Here is a 15,708-nt window from a genome sequence, read left to right as displayed (position 1 = left end):
CCAGAGCCAGAAGCCCAAGAGTTGTTGCGCCAAGCATTACTCCAGAGAGACTTGATGGTCTTTTCTCTGCATGAACAACAGTGTTTGTGCATTTGATGCTTTTCACTGCACTGGCTTTGTGTGTACATTTACGAATGCTCATTTCTGAGAGCAAGAACGTTGGAAGATGAAAGTCAAGGCAGGTTTTTTAACAGCACAATGTGTCACAGCAGTAACATGCAAGTGCAAAATGCACTTGGGTCAGGGTCAGATAAACCATGGGCCAGGAATGAAAGTGGTGAATAATTTAAATTGTGAATCAAGCTGTTCTGCGCTTGGCCTCTTTGACCTCGAGCTTGAATTTCTTCAGTGCATAAAAGCCTGTCACTGTGCAAGAAAACTGTGAAAACAATTCAACAAGCAAAAAATTAACACGTATTATATTTGTCCCCTCTAGGGTGTACAATTTATTTTTGTTATATTTTAAGTTTTCTATATGATAATATTTTAAATAAACAATGTTACCAATCAAAAATAAATCCATACAAAAAAACGTATTAGTATTTATCTAAACAAATAACTATCAAAAATATGGGGTCGGTAATTATGTGTTTCCGATTTTTTTTTAAATACAGTAAAAACATTAATACATTAAAATACTATTACTTTTTTTTTTTTTTATTCATTCCTGTGATGTTGCACATGCTGATTTGTAAGTATTTCATAATTTTTTTTCAGTATTCTCTGATAAACAGAACAAGCATAATTTTTCGGGTAGAGACCAAACAATACAAAGTAAAGTAAACAGTACACGACACGTATGTCTTTTTGGCCATGTTTTGATTTGTAGCTTCACAAAACATTAGTAAACCATAGTGGATCACACATATTTGCAAAAGCTATAGGGCATCCGGGTTCGATTCAATACGATATCACGATGCATCATAATGCATCACTATTACATCAAATTTATTTTATGCATTTTTATAAAATTATATAAGCAGGCTACTTTTTAAATAATTATGTTAATTCATATATAATTAATTATCATTAAGAATTAACAATACATATAGCTTCAAAAGATATAAGCAAATATAAAGTAATAAGAGGGGAAAGACAAAGTGATAAACAAAAAGTACTTTGCTCAGTATTTGGGAGTGCTTTAAGAATCAAAAGTTTAAACATAATCTAAAGCACTATTCGGACGGGACTAGTTTTCTAAACTACGTTTGAGTTTCGATTCTTACCACCTGATGTCTGTGATTTTCATGTACCAATTTGGACGGGAGTAACATCTCTGTGTTTATTACAGAGGTGGGAGGGTCTGATTTGTGCATCTTGGCGTCACAGAGATCACGCGCTCTGTTTGTGTGCATTGCATTCATTCAGAATGATTGCCTTAGTATTATTACACAATAAATACTAAATGGCTAGTATAACAAAACCATGTTAATGTGTGGTTCCTTTAGTTTAACTTGTTTTCCGTTTTTTTTTATTTTAATTTTTTATTAAATTTAATTAAAACATTCTGTAACTGAGTACATAAATAAACGTGAGTAATCTTACCTGATGCTGATATTATAATAGCCGGTATTAAGAGTTTACGTGATCTTGCTCTTGATTTTATTATTAGTTTTTTTATTATTTATTTGCTGCTAAGCAAATATATCAAACATCCGCGCGGTAAGAGCATCTACGGTAATTCACGTTGGCCAAAACACACAAGGAAACACGTTGTGAAATAAAACATCACCGGCAATCACAGACATTCGCATTCGGACGGGATTAGTTTTCTCAGAGGATCACTGAGTTTGCTGAAAAACGGTAGGTAATTTGCTCTGGAATTATCACAGAGGTTGTGTGAGAAAAACACAGACGTGGAAGATTCGGACGGGATTAAAATCACCAAGTATGTCTGTGAAACGCAGATTTATCTAACGACCCCCTGTAAAACTAGTCCCGTCCGAATAGGGCTATAGTTATGGTTTTTCTTTTTCTCAGCATTATTGCCGTTTGATTATTGCTGATGAGATCATAGACACTGGCAGCTTTAATAGACTGCATTTACACTAATGCACATATCTACTTCTACATATCAGATGTTTTGTCCTGTTCTGAAAACAGAACTGACTGTGTTTACATCAATTTCGTATCAAAAAAGTAAATGCAAGTGCATTTAACCACAGCCGCGAGCTTCAGAACAAACAAACTCGGCGCACATGAAAGTCTGTCAGTACGTGAGTTTCGTGCATCTAATACATACTGCATTCCAAACGGCAGAAATTAAAGCATATCTAAAGTAAAAGACTAAAACAACAGCGAATGGAAGCACTGCAAGGCAATGAGCACGTGTCTCACAGCGCATATTCTGTGCAATAAAGGCCTCCGCATTTGACTCTGGTGCACACACATGCCACATGCGGAAAAAAGCCAAGCTCCGATTTAAAAATTGAGAGTGCATATTTAGTACCATTGCATATAAGAATGACATCATAGGCTATAATCGATTATGGTCTATTACTGCATCGATGCAGAATCGTCCACGTCGACGCAATGCATCGTTAATATTGACACCCCTAATATTTACACAAGCAAGTAGTTCTTATGTTCTTCTTCTTATTGTCATTTATGCAGGTTATTTTTTTCTTTCCCACAAAAAAAAAAAAAAAATGTAATAAAAAATCTATCTGATTTCATTGGGTGGACCCCAATGAAAGTGAGTTCCACCCTGGCCCTTAGCCATGCCACTGTTGTGAATGATTCATCAGTACACATTATTACAAACAACAAATAAGGTTTACATTAATAATCTTTCTTAAAAATGTAATCACTTGCTCCACTAACATTATTATTTCCCTTTTTCAAACTGAAGTCACCAACCCTTTTCTCATTTAATATCCTGTTTCCCTCAGAAATACAACATCATGTAAATAAAATGGGTTGCAAAGTTAATGTTAAATTTCAAAGTTACTTTAAAAGATTTTTTTCATCTTTATTCTTCATCGTTATAAATAATAAACATAATTTTTTTTGGTGGTGTTCACATCAAACACATAAGTGTTTTTCTCAAACACAATCAGCTCCAACATTACAAAACATTGCAGTGAACGTCTCACGGCAGCAGGCTGTGAGTATAGGTCTGTGAGCAAGTTTAGCCTAGAAAGGATATCTACATTTTGGTTTATCTAAATGCCAAATGGTTTACCCCCACTTCTAAACAGACAAAGCCATCCTGTTCATACACTGTGGCACAGAACAACAAAAGTGCTGGAGACACAAGTCCTTTATTTACACACTGCCATTGTGCTCATATAAGGCTCAGACTGCAGAGGACTGCACACTGCATTCCTGGACCAACTTGTGCAGGTATAAATTTGTTGTGAATTTTATTAGAAAGATACATACAGCAATGAATATGCGCTCGAGTCTACTGTTTAATCGTTAATATTTACCGTCTCTTTTATGACTTGATTAATTTTTTTCGAATACAGTTTACATGATGTCAAGATTACATAATTACAAACAAGGCCCAGTTTGACGCTGGATTTGCACATCGTTTATTTCTTAAGGATAATGCAGTCCCAACGAAAAAGGGTCACGATCGTGTGTTGGAACCGCATGCGGTGAGTAAAACTGCTTCAAATATCTCTGTGTTGTTAGCTTAGCTATCAGTGTGTAAGCACATCAAGTAAACAACATGCGATGTTGTCATCAAACTGCACTTTCCACATGTAACTTACAGCTTAAAAAAAAAAAAAAAAAAAAAGACGACATAAAGTGGAACTTAGTCATTTTCCAAAACTGCTAAGCAAATATATAAAGTTTTTGTACATACCACATAGAGACGTCGTTGCTGATGCTGCTCTTGTTAAATTTCAGCCTCTGGATCTGTGTCACAGCTTCGAAAAGCTCTCAACGCAAAAGCTTACTGGCGCTCGTGATTCTTTAGCTCCGCCCACACGCCACGCCTCCAGCCGGTCGTGTTTTTCCGGGAAAAATCGGTACAGACTATCTTTCTCTTATGAATATAATAAAACTAAAGACTTTTTGGAGTTATGAAGGATGCAGTACTACTCTATAGGTACTCAAGATTAACAGGATATTGAGTGAAAACGAGCATTTCACCCCCCCTTTAAAAAAAAGGAAAGAAAGAAATCGTACTGACTCTAAGCTTTTGAATGGAATATTGTACAGGTGCTGGTCATATAATTAGAATATCATAAAAAAGTTTATTTATTTCACTAATTTCATTCAAAAAGTTAACTTTTATATTATATTCATTCATTACACACAGACTGATATATTTCTAATGTTTATTTCTTTTAATTTTGATGATTGTAACTGACAACCAAGGAAAATCCCAAATTCAGTATCTGAAAATTAGAATATTTTGAAAAGGTTCACTATTGAAGATACCTGGTCCCACACTCTAATCAGCTAATTAACTCAAAACACCTGCAAAGGCCTTTAAATGGTCTCTCAGTCTAGTTCTGTAGGCTACACAATCATGGGGAAGATTGCTAACTTGACAGTTGTCCAAAAGATGACCATTATGTACATATTATATTCCTACACTATTTGCATCTCATTCTTTGTTAATTACATTCAAGGAAATAAATCATAAAATATTTTTTTTAAATAATTACCTGTTTTTTAGGGTTATACATTACTTCCACCAAACTATGTCATATCTTGAAAAACTAACTCCTCTAACAGTACAATTTGTAATGATAAATCATTTTAGGCCATAACACCCACCCAAAAAGCCAATACAACAATGGTCAAGAAAAAAAAACCTTTTCACTGTGTGTGTGTGTGTGTGAGAGAGAGAGTGAATGAATAAGAGAGAGAGAGGGAGAGACCGAGAGAAAAGGATGTAAAATCAACCAAACCACAACAGAATAACCGGCAATTTAAGAAGCAAGAGCTTCATTTGCACACATTTCATTCCTAGTCTTTTTTTAAGTTCAGTGAAGTGTTCATAATCTAGAGCAATTCAATCATATCTACTGTGCTATGTTATACAGAAAATAAAAAGTTATTGCAATGAATCACCTTTAGTTAGAAGCAATTATTTACACCTGTATAATTTCAGATCTTCGACAGCATGAGGGCATGAATACTTACACAGTTGCATATTTTAAATTTTTCTTAACAGCAGACAAAAGTCTATGTATACATTTTTACGTTGCTTAGAAAAGTAACAATACACTTTAAGGTTGAATTTGCTTTTCAATTAAATCAGAGAATTGGTCTCAATACTTTTGCAAAGCCTTGTGTAACTGCATTTTGGCTGAGCAATATACAGTACAGTGCTATCAAAATTCACATATGGTGCTGCGTTTGACACCACAGATCACTACATACTCATAGATCGATAACAAAACTAGGTATTCAAGGGCAGGCTTTAATATGGTTTAGATCCTACCTGTCCGATCACTACCACATTGTTTATTTAAATGGGGAGTCATCTCATTTATCACCAGTAAAATATGGAGTGCCACAAGGATCTGTCCTAGGTCCTCTACTATTTTCAATATACATGTTGCCACTCTGTAATATTATTAGAAAATATAGGATTAATTTCCACTGTTATGCTGATAATACTCAACAATATATCTCAACGAGACAAATCTTCTAAATTATCTAAGCTAACAGAGTGTGTTAAAAATGTAAAAGATTGGATGACCATTATTTTTCTCCTATTAAATTCGGATAAGACTGATATATTACTTATTGGACCAAAAAAACAGTACACAGAATCTCATAGGTTACAATTTGCAACTAGACGATGTATTTTTACTTCCTCTACAGTAAAAATCTGGGTGTTATATTAGACAGCAACCTCTTTTGAAAACCATATTTCCCATGTTATAAAAACAGCATTCTTCCATCTTAGAAACATTGCCAAGCTACAAAACATGTTACCTTTTTCTGATGCAGAAAAGCTAATTCATGAATTCCTGACCTCTAAACTGGAATATTGTAATGCACTGCTAGGTGGTTGTACTGCATCTTCAATAAACAAGCTATAGGTAGTCCAAAATGCACGGCTAGAGTCCTTACCAGGTCAAGAAAATATTATCATATTACTCCAATTCTTAATGTTCAGATACGCTCTTTAAGGTCACAAAATGCTGGACTTTTGGTAGTACCTAGGATAGCAAAGTCGCATTTGGATCCCAAACCATGGAACAGCCTTCCTGATAATGTTCGTGTTCAGACACACTCTCTCTATTTAAATTTAAATTAAAAACACATCTCTTTGGCTAAGCAATTAAATAATGCATCTCATAGTTTTATCATATCTGATCAAATGTGTATTATTATTCTTTAGCTTTGGTTAAACTAATTATTTTTACTTGGTTGGAACAGCAGCTACGCTAATTATGTCTTTATTTGTTTCTGTGTTTTGCCATATTGAACCTTCATGACATGAGAGTGTTGCATAGAGACTCATAGAGACTCCACAGTGAACTCATGATTGAACTGTTGTACGAATCACAATTGTGCTGATTTTCTGATAACACCACTTCTGCTTGTGTGATATTATTATGTATCTGTTCTAAAATGGGTTAATTAGACATATTTATTTGTTTTATCATTTCAACCAGCCACTGTAGCCAGGTAGATTTAAAATGTTAATGTTTGGGTCAAAATGTAAAAATCACAATGTTGTTAATTTTATATTGCTGACAAAATCATTGTGAATATTAAATTATGTTCGGTTCAATTTAATTCAAGTTTATTTATATAGCGCTGTTTAAGATACAAATCGTTGCAAAGCAACTTTACAGAAAATTAAGTTTCTACAATATTTAGTAGTAGCTTATCAGTGATGACTGTCAGTTTATTTGCATATGGCAGAAATCTACGGAAAAATCTATTAAAGACGTAATCAAATAGATGATGAACACTATTAACAGCAATTATTATATGATGCAATCAAACTTATAGCAAAATTTGGTAATTCTGTATGTTGTTTCACGGTTGGCAACATCTGAGGTCCTCTGAGGGTTTGGCATCATCTTTTCTCAGGTATTCTGGATCCAGACTGAAGCTTAAAGTATGTATAATCTAAATATTGGGGAAATCTCCTTTAAAATTGTCCAAATGAAGTCCTTAGCAATTTGGTTTTGATATTTACGGTAGGAAATATACAAAATATCTTTATGGAACACAATCTTTGTTTTAATGATTTTAGGCATAAAAGAAAAAAAAAAAGTGAAGAATGTTTTCATAGTGAAGAACAGCACTGTGATCAGAGCACCTTGCATTAGTTTGCAGTAAATCCTGCTCCATGATCTCCACTTCATATTAAAGACATGGACTCAGTTTTGGATAGCTTAGTTTGTATGAAAATTTAGAAATTGCAGTCCCAGATTTTTATCAGGATTTGATCAGCATTTTAACAGGTCTCCCGTAAAATAAATATTTTATGCAAAATAAATATTTTATGTAAAATAAATATTATTATTATTATTATTATTAAACACTCCTTTTATATGAATAATAAAATAGTGTTATTACAATTATCTTTACTTTTTTGCTTGATATATTTTAGTAGTATTTATATTAATAATAATCATATAAGAATTATTAGTCATTTTCATATATCTGCACCACACTGTTGGCCAAATCTTTCTCCTGAATCATACAGACCTAGTTCAGTCCATAATTCCTCCACTAGAGTTTTTAATATCACACCACCATTCAAAATCATGCCACCAGAATGCCTAGTCCGACACATCCAGACATTGTCTGCCCTAGGCCAATTACCCGGTGAGTGATTAATTACCATGACGGAGAGAATGTAATTCTGTAATTATGAGGCAGGGCTTTCACGACACATGCAAACACTCACCAAACCAACAAAAACAACTGAGACACCTCCAGCAAATGTCAACTGCTATAGAACAGCTTAAAGGGACATTCCAAATCTTTATGACTTATTTATGTGGAACAAAAAAACAGATATTTTGAAAGAAACTTTCATTGTATGGACAAAAAAAATAAAAAAATACAATGGCAGTCAGTGTGATCCAAAACTGTCTGGTTACCAATATTCTTCAAAACGTCTTTTTTTTTAGGAGAAAAAAATAAGGCGAGTAAATAATTTCATATTTGAGTTGACTATCCCTTTAATTTACTTAATTCTTAGACTAGCCTGCATATGGGTTGAATTATTAATTTGAACAATTAAAGTAATTGTTGATATTTCTATTGGAAAACAAGGGGAAAATACGGTTTAGGAAAGTGATATTTCTCCATGTTTCAATCTCATTTGGATCCTGTGATTAATAAAAGCCCCGATGGCTTTTCCTCCTTGCTAACTGTATTAGCTGGCCTGAGCAGCCGTCAGTATATGGTAACATTAGCCCTGCAGCACATAATGCTCTCTAGGCAGAGATAATTGAGAGAGCCGAAGAATAGCAGGGTCCAAGAAGCCCAACCATTTGCTCAGTCATTTCTGAACAATTGGAATATAATGTCATCTTGTTTCCTCTGAGAGGTTTATTCTTTAGAAGGCTGTTCTCTCTCACCTCTTTCTCCCCGATTACTTGTTTTCTTTCATTCCCATTAAGTCTGTCAGGCCTGTATGCTACAAATCATCTAAATTAATTAGGAAAACAAGCAGCTAGCTTAATAATGATGAAGAAATGATGGGCCTCACAGCAATGGCTCAGCTGTGTATTTGTTAACAATCAAAGCAGCTCAGCTGTGACAAACACACTGCATATCAATGAAACCCGATGTCTGTTACACCCTGAAGAAAAGAAACACATTGTATGACAGCATTGTTGTTTTTTGTTGTTGTTGTTGTTTATGACCTCTTTGACAAGCAACTAAAGCAATTAATCACCTCCAATTTTCTCTAAGGAAAGAAATTGATTTCTCTGTCAAAATTAAGTAGCCAAATGTCCAGGGTTCAATACTGTAACAGAGATTAAGCCCTTCAATAAAAAGCTTTCACATTACCGATCTAAACAGCTTACTACGGCTGAAACTGTATGCTCTGCCAAGGGTGCTCTTGCTTGTGATGTAATTACAACTGAATCCAACCTTGAAATCTGCCTCGAAACACATATGAATGATATGATTAGCTATGAAATGCACATATAAAATGAGTAAGAAATTAATATTTTTAATACATTTATTTTGTGCTTCTGTTGTACTGTTATTCTGCAAAGACACAAATTATTATTGTATGTTACAAAAATTATGTTCTTTTGAACTTTCTTGTTCAAAGCATGCTGGGATTTTTTTTATCATGGTTATCACAAAGTTATTGAGCAGCACAACTGTTTTCAATGTTTATCATGGTATCTTGAGCGCAAAATCATATTACAATGATTTCTGAAGGATCGTGTGAGACTGAAGACTGGAGTAATGGCTCCTGAAATTTCAGGTTTGTCATAACAGGAATAAATTACATGTAACATTTATTAAAATAGAAAAGAGTTCAATTCTAGTATTTCACAACACTACAGTTTTATGTATTTTTGATCAAGTAAATGCACTGATGAGCAATTCATGACTGACTAATGTGAGAAAGGACAGAGCACATTATAACACAAATAAATCAAACCAACCAGCTAAAGGACTGTGAGTGGATAAAACACTTTATTCTAATAGCTGCACAATATCACCTGCTGAGAATCACTCCTGTCCATCATCCCACCATCATTTGATGGACTTCAAACTGACAATAAGACATTTTAAAAGCACCATACTATGTTCTCTTATGCTTGTTTTCTCTTTTACACACAAACAGATTGAATTTGCCTAAAACTGAGTCTCAAATTCTAAAGATCACTCTGACACAGGCCTCCATAAACATCCTCTGGTCTAGGGCTGGTTTAAAGGCTATTCTAGTGCATTTATCTGCTAGTAGAGCACCAACCTATAATAATAAGTGGAGCAATTCCAATAGGGTCCTCGCACTGCAGTGCTCGGGCCCTAATAAAGGAGTCACTTAGACATGTATTTGAATGCTGTAAAGCTTTGAACACATCTGATAAGTGGGCATATGGCACAGAAAGAGTTTTAATTAATCATAAATCATTCTGTCTCTCAGAAAGTTCTCTGAGTGACATTCATCCATCACAGCAAGAGAGGATTTCACACATCTGACATCAGAGTGTGACATTAACACTAGAGCAGGTGGCATCTGGGTGAGTGCATGTTTGTGAGACAGGTGCAGTTCAACAGACAGTCGGAGCTAGTTGTGTTTCCACTGGTAACTACAGAGTAAAGATGATACGATCCTGACATTCATTTAAAGCTGACTAACAGATTGAGTAAATACTGAGAGATCTAATGGCCATAATGCAACACCTGTTGGCATGCATCACCTAGAAGTGCGTAACTGAAACTAAATACTGCAAGATGCAATTCAATTTTTTTCACATTAAAATGGTTTCTAATTTAAGGAAGCATATATCATGATCAGTTTATGGGTTATTCCATGAATACGTTACAAACTGGTGTTCCATTATTACTTTTTAAAAAGCATTATTAATCTCATATCTTTCCGAAATATGTACACTTTAGGTACTAATATGTACCTTTAACATACTTATGTCCACTTTATAGCAGTAATAATTTACAAATGTGTACCTTTTAAAAGGGTACTGCCCCAGTTTTTTTATAAGAGTGTATACAGGTTTGGGGAACTGATATATTAAATAAAACTATCTTAAAACTAATCTGTCAAGTATCGGTAAACTCTTAAATAAAGGTTCCAAAGGGGGGCTTATATGCGTATAGCCTATATTGTTACAATGAACAGAAAAAAATAAACTCATGTGATTTTTATTTTGACCTCTGATAAAGGTTATGTATCTCCTCCTTGACTATTTGTTGAAAAGGAAAATAAAATGAATGCATATTACACAAAGAAATGTGTAATATGCATTCTAATCCCTTACCCGGGCTGAACGCGATGAATATGGATCTTCAAAGAGCGCCCATATTTTTGGTTGCCAAACTTCGCAGCATCCCCTGGAGCGGTCAGGGCTGTCCTCAATGCCGAAGCGTCTGGGCATGTCCTGGTCATCCTCCGCGTCCTCCGGATCTGGCGGTTCGAAGATCTCCAGCGCCTCTTCTGCGTCCCTGTGCTGGCGGTAGGTCATCCAGCAACAGGGCTCCACGTCAGTCTCATCGATGCCCCAAAACGCCAACTCCTCTTCGAACAGAGGGCCGCACACATCCGCCGGGCAGTGCAGCTTGCCGGTCCTGTAGTAGTTCAGCACATAGCCGAATATGCCCGGGTGTCGGTCAAAAAATAATTCGCTGGCACTGGGCGTTTGTCCCGTGTCTGAAGCCGGGTTCACCTGGGGGTCCGTGTCGGCGAGCCAGGCGAGTCTCGTGCCCGGTATGGTCCTAAGGGTGCTCCTGTAGGTTTCGTGGCGCGTGCCGCCGACGTTGATGATGATTTTGTCCGAGTTTTCGCCTCTGGCCATCTCTTCCCTCAGACATGATTTGGAAGGAGGTTTGTTGCCTGACTTGCGCCCGCGATACGACGAAACACACACCGAGCTGATCATAGATTTAGATAGAGAGGCTTTTACCTAGTAGCTAACTCTGTTGGCTTTTTCTAAACCTGCGAGGCTGTAGTCAGTTACGAAAGTCGAACAGCTGTAGAGAGTTTCCGCCGTCAACATGACCATCAGAGGCGCGAAGAACCACCTGTTAACGCAGAAACTCTTCGAGATTCTCAGTCTATGGGTGGATGCTGGCGTTGTTCTTCATTCATGGACACTTTGGCACGTTAGTAAACACCAAAACACGAGCAAACCGTCCGCGTATCATTTACGCGCGATTTCTCACTGTATTTACAAAGAAAAAATTATTAGTTCCAATAAAAGTCAGACTACCCTAAAAATGACTCTTCATTTGATCTCTTTCAAAATTCTCGTCACCTTGTCGTTGAATTATTAAATCACACCCGGCTGTCACCTGCGCGCGCATTATTCCTTAATCTCAACGAGTGAGTTTAAAATAAAAGCTCAATATTGCCGAATAATGTCTGCGATGCGATGATAACTTTGATTTTACATCTGTATTAGGCCAATTCTTCTTTTGGCGAAGGATGAGACGGTGTCATCAGTTTGTTGGAAAAGATCTGTTGCATCTTGTGACAATCGGAAGACGACACAGCCCATGGGAGGATGATGATGATGATGATGCTCCAGCGCCTCAGTAACCCTTACAGCGCTGCATCACGTATGAACGTGAGCTCAATTTGATTAGTACAGGGGAAAGCTTCTGTTTCTCAAATTATGGACCCCTTTTCACGATGACGCATTTCCGCATAAACATCGTAAACCTTTTGAATTGAATGTGTTTTTGTAACAATAGGCTATATTTTGTGTTTTGTTCTGTATTTCTGTCGTTCTATTTTATATACTCCTTTGAAATATGTTTTTTTTTTGTTTTGTTTTTTGCCGATGAAGAAAATAATTACATTTTAAAATTTATTTTATGCATTTAGCAGACGCTTTTAGCCAAAACACTTACATTGCATTCAAGCTAACAATTGTCTCCTAACACGTATATTATATATAATATAATGAAATTAAAATATTATTCTAGTTTATTAGGAGTTCACCCTGATAGTTTCCAATCCAAACTCAGAAACGTGAAAGGGTCCATTGAGTAAAAACATTTTTAAAAATATAGTTTCTCTCTCTCTGTCTCATTCTCTCTCTCTACTATATATATATATATATATATATATATATATATATATATATATATATATATATATATATATATTACAATTAAATAAATATAAAGAATCTGATGTTTTGAATTTGAAGTAATTTCCAAGTTAGTTTTAGTTTGTCTAACAACGTCACCTAGTGTACAAGAAAAGTAGAGCAGGTGTAACATCATGCATTTTCCACCTTACTTTCTTCAATGAGAAAAAAACAAAATCACTGGATTGGTTGGTTTATTTATTTTATTCTTTTAAATAATAAATACATATAATAAATTATAACAAAGAATTGCATATTAATTTATTCCACTCCATTAATTAATTTCTCAGCTGACACAGCTGAAAGACAGTTGTCTTACAACATTTAAATTCATGCACATTGGCAAACAAGATATAAAGCAACTTGGCTCTGGAGTATCATAAGGCCACCATATCTTATTTAATACTTGAGGTAATATTGCACTGTAGTAAGGTGAGTTTCTTCTCTTTAATCCACCTCTTCAATGGTGGGGCCCTGTGGTTCAGGCTGGGCTTGGAATCCACAGCCACCTGCAGGAGGAACTCCTCCTTGATAGAGCCGAGTGATGATTGGATTACACACACTTTCCAGTTCCTTCTGATGGTGCTCATACTCTTCCTTTTCAGCCAGCTGATTGTTCTCCAACCAAGTAATAACCTCCTTACACTTATCAATGACCTTTTTCCTTTCTTCTTCACTAATCTTTCCATTCAGCTTTTCATCCTCAACACTATTCTTCACATTGAAGGCGTAAGACTCTAAGGCATTCTTTGCAGCAATCTTCTCTCTCTGCACCTCATCCTCAGCTTTGTACTTTTCTGCATCCTGCACCATTCGCTCAATTTCCTCTTTGCTCAGTCGCCCTTTGTCGTTGGTGATGGTGATTTTGTTCTCTTTCCCTGTGCTCTTGTCCACGGCTGATACGTTTAGTATGCCATTGGCATCAATGTCAAAGGTCACCTCAATTTGGGGTACGCCTCGTGGCGCTGGTGGGATACCAGTGAGTTCAAACTTGCCAAGCAAATTGTTATCTTTGGTCATGGCCCTTTCACCTTCAAACACCTGTATCAGGACACCTGGCTGGTTATCAGAATATGTGGAGAAGATCTGTGTCTGCTTGGTGGGGATGGTGGTGTTGCGTTTGATGAGAGCAGTCATGACTCCTCCTGCTGTCTCGATACCCAAGGACAAAGGAGCCACATCCAGAAGCAACAAGTCCTGAACGTTTTCCGAGGTGTCGCCCATCAGGATGGCGGCCTGCACCGCTGCTCCATATGCCACCGCCTCATCTGGGTTGATGCTCTTGTTGAGATCCCTGCCATTGAAGAAATCCTGCAAAAGCTTCTGGATCTTGGGGATCCTGGTGGAGCCGCCAACCAGAACAATATCATGGATCTGGGACTTATCCATTTTAGCATCTCTCAAAGCCTTCTCGACTGGTTCCAGCGTGCCTCTGAAGAGCTCAGCGTTAAGCTCTTCAAAGCGAGCCCTTGTGATGGAAGTATAGAAATCAATGCCTTCAAACATGGAATCGATCTCGATGCTGGCCTGAGTGCTAGATGAGAGGGTCCTTTTTGCTCTTTCGCAGGCTGTGCGAAGCCTTCTCACTGCTCTCTTATTCTGACTGATGTCCTTCTTGTGCTTCCTCTTAAACTCTTCAACAAAGTGCTTCACCATTCGGTTGTCAAAGTCCTCCCCACCCAGGTGAGTGTCTCCTGCTGTGGCTTTCACTTCAAAGATCCCGTCCTCAATCGTCAGGATGGACACATCAAAGGTGCCTCCACCCAGGTCGAAGATCAGGACGTTCCTCTCTCCTCTCCTGCCCTTGTCAAGCCCATAGGCGATGGCAGCCGCTGTGGGCTCATTGATAATTCGCAACACATTCAATCCGGCTATCACCCCCGCGTCTTTGGTCGCTTGCCTCTGAGAGTCGTTAAAGTATGCTGGGACCGTGATGACGGCGTTATTGACCCTCTGACCTAGGTAGGCCTCTGCGATCTCTCTCATTTTGACTAGGACCATGGATGAGATCTCCTCAGGGTAGAATGTCTTGGTTTTTCCTTTGTACTCAACTTCAACTTTTGGTTTGCCGTCTTCAGAGATGACCTTGAAGGGCCAAAGCTTCATGTCCGACTGGACCACTGGATCATCGAACTTCCTTCCGATCAGTCGTTTGGCATCAAATACTGTGTTGTTGGGGTTCATGGCGACCTGGTTCTTGGCAGCATCTCCGATGAGTCTTTCTGTGTCTGTGAAGGCAACGTAGCTTGGAGTGGTTCTGTTTCCTTGATCATTAGCAATGATTTCCACCTTGCCATGCTGGAACACCCCCACACAGGAGTAAGTGGTTCCCAGATCAATGCCAATGGACACACCTTTAGACATCTTGATTATCAATAGTAAATATCACCTGCAATACAAAGGGGGGATATCTATCTTGAGCTATTTAATAATAACCATTAATAGTATTAATCCAACAATTTAAATTAATAATTAAATATAAATATATATAAAATATTATTGACTGTCATCTCAAAGTATTATAAACAACTTGCTGAATAATGCAAAGTCTGGCTAAAGTTGATAGCTATACTTTTAATTTGTATAGAAAATTTACAACATGTATAAATGATAATATACATAAAAAGAGATTTAAAAGTTAACTCAAAGAGTCACTTACAGGTCTTGTGAGTTTCTTTTAGCGCTTCAGAGAGCGGAGTCTTCAGCTCTGCTTTGCTTCAGGTTGATCGAGTTGTCTTGTTTTAACTGCCTCGGCCTGAGCGACCCAGACTGTTTTATACCTCCCATGCTGCTTCTAGAAAGACTAGACTTCTGTCGACTCTAGCGGTAACTTTAGAGGCTGACTGAGTCCTGAAGTTTCCAGGCGCGCACTAAGAAACGTCAGCGCTCCAAACATAGAAACGGAATGAGCTGGTAGAACCGTGATAACTATGCAACAGGTGGGCGGGGCTAAAGAATGTTTAAA

General features: G+C 37.0%; 2 protein-coding genes across 2 annotated transcripts; both read right to left on the bottom strand.

Annotated features, from left to right (window-relative positions):
- Positions 1 to 298: 298 nt before the first annotated feature.
- On the bottom strand, positions 299 to 11,543 carry LOC113106818 (potassium voltage-gated channel subfamily C member 4-like). Its single transcript, XM_026268837.1, has 2 exons — positions 10,911 to 11,543; positions 299 to 379 (listed from the first exon to the last, which is right to left on the bottom strand). The coding sequence occupies exons 1-2, from the start codon at positions 11,526 to 11,528 to the stop codon at positions 299 to 301; spliced, it is 699 nt and encodes a 232-aa protein (XP_026124622.1). The 5' UTR covers positions 11,529 to 11,543.
- A 1,456-nt stretch (positions 11,544 to 12,999) lies between these two features.
- On the bottom strand, positions 13,000 to 15,528 carry LOC113107614 (heat shock 70 kDa protein 1-like). The gene is made up of 2 exons (XM_026270251.1): positions 15,403 to 15,528; positions 13,000 to 15,132 (listed from the first exon to the last, which is right to left on the bottom strand). The coding sequence occupies exon 2, from the start codon at positions 15,105 to 15,107 to the stop codon at positions 13,191 to 13,193; it is 1,917 nt and encodes a 638-aa protein (XP_026126036.1). The 5' UTR covers positions 15,108 to 15,132; positions 15,403 to 15,528; the 3' UTR covers positions 13,000 to 13,190.
- Between the last annotated feature and the right edge of the window lie 180 nt (positions 15,529 to 15,708).

This window comes from Carassius auratus, chromosome 8 (genome assembly GCF_003368295.1).
Source record: "Carassius auratus strain Wakin chromosome 8, ASM336829v1, whole genome shotgun sequence".
Classification (NCBI taxonomy): domain Eukaryota; kingdom Metazoa; phylum Chordata; class Actinopteri; order Cypriniformes; family Cyprinidae; genus Carassius; species Carassius auratus.
The sequence above is the reverse complement of the archived record's forward strand: the minus strand, read 5'-3'. Positions and strand labels throughout refer to the sequence as shown.

Excerpts from the sequence above, each read along its gene's own strand:
- LOC113107614 (XM_026270251.1), bottom strand. The coding sequence starts at position 15,107 with ATGTCTAAAGGTGTGTCCATTGGCATTGATCTGGGAACCACTTACTCC.
- LOC113106818 (XM_026268837.1), bottom strand. The coding sequence starts at position 11,528 with ATGATCAGCTCGGTGTGTGTTTCGTCGTATCGCGGGCGCAAGTCAGGC. Across the intron at positions 380-10,910 it reads ATTCATCGCGTTCAGCCCGG|TTTTCTTGCACAGTGACAGG; the intron begins GTAAGGGATTAG and ends TTGTTTTCACAG.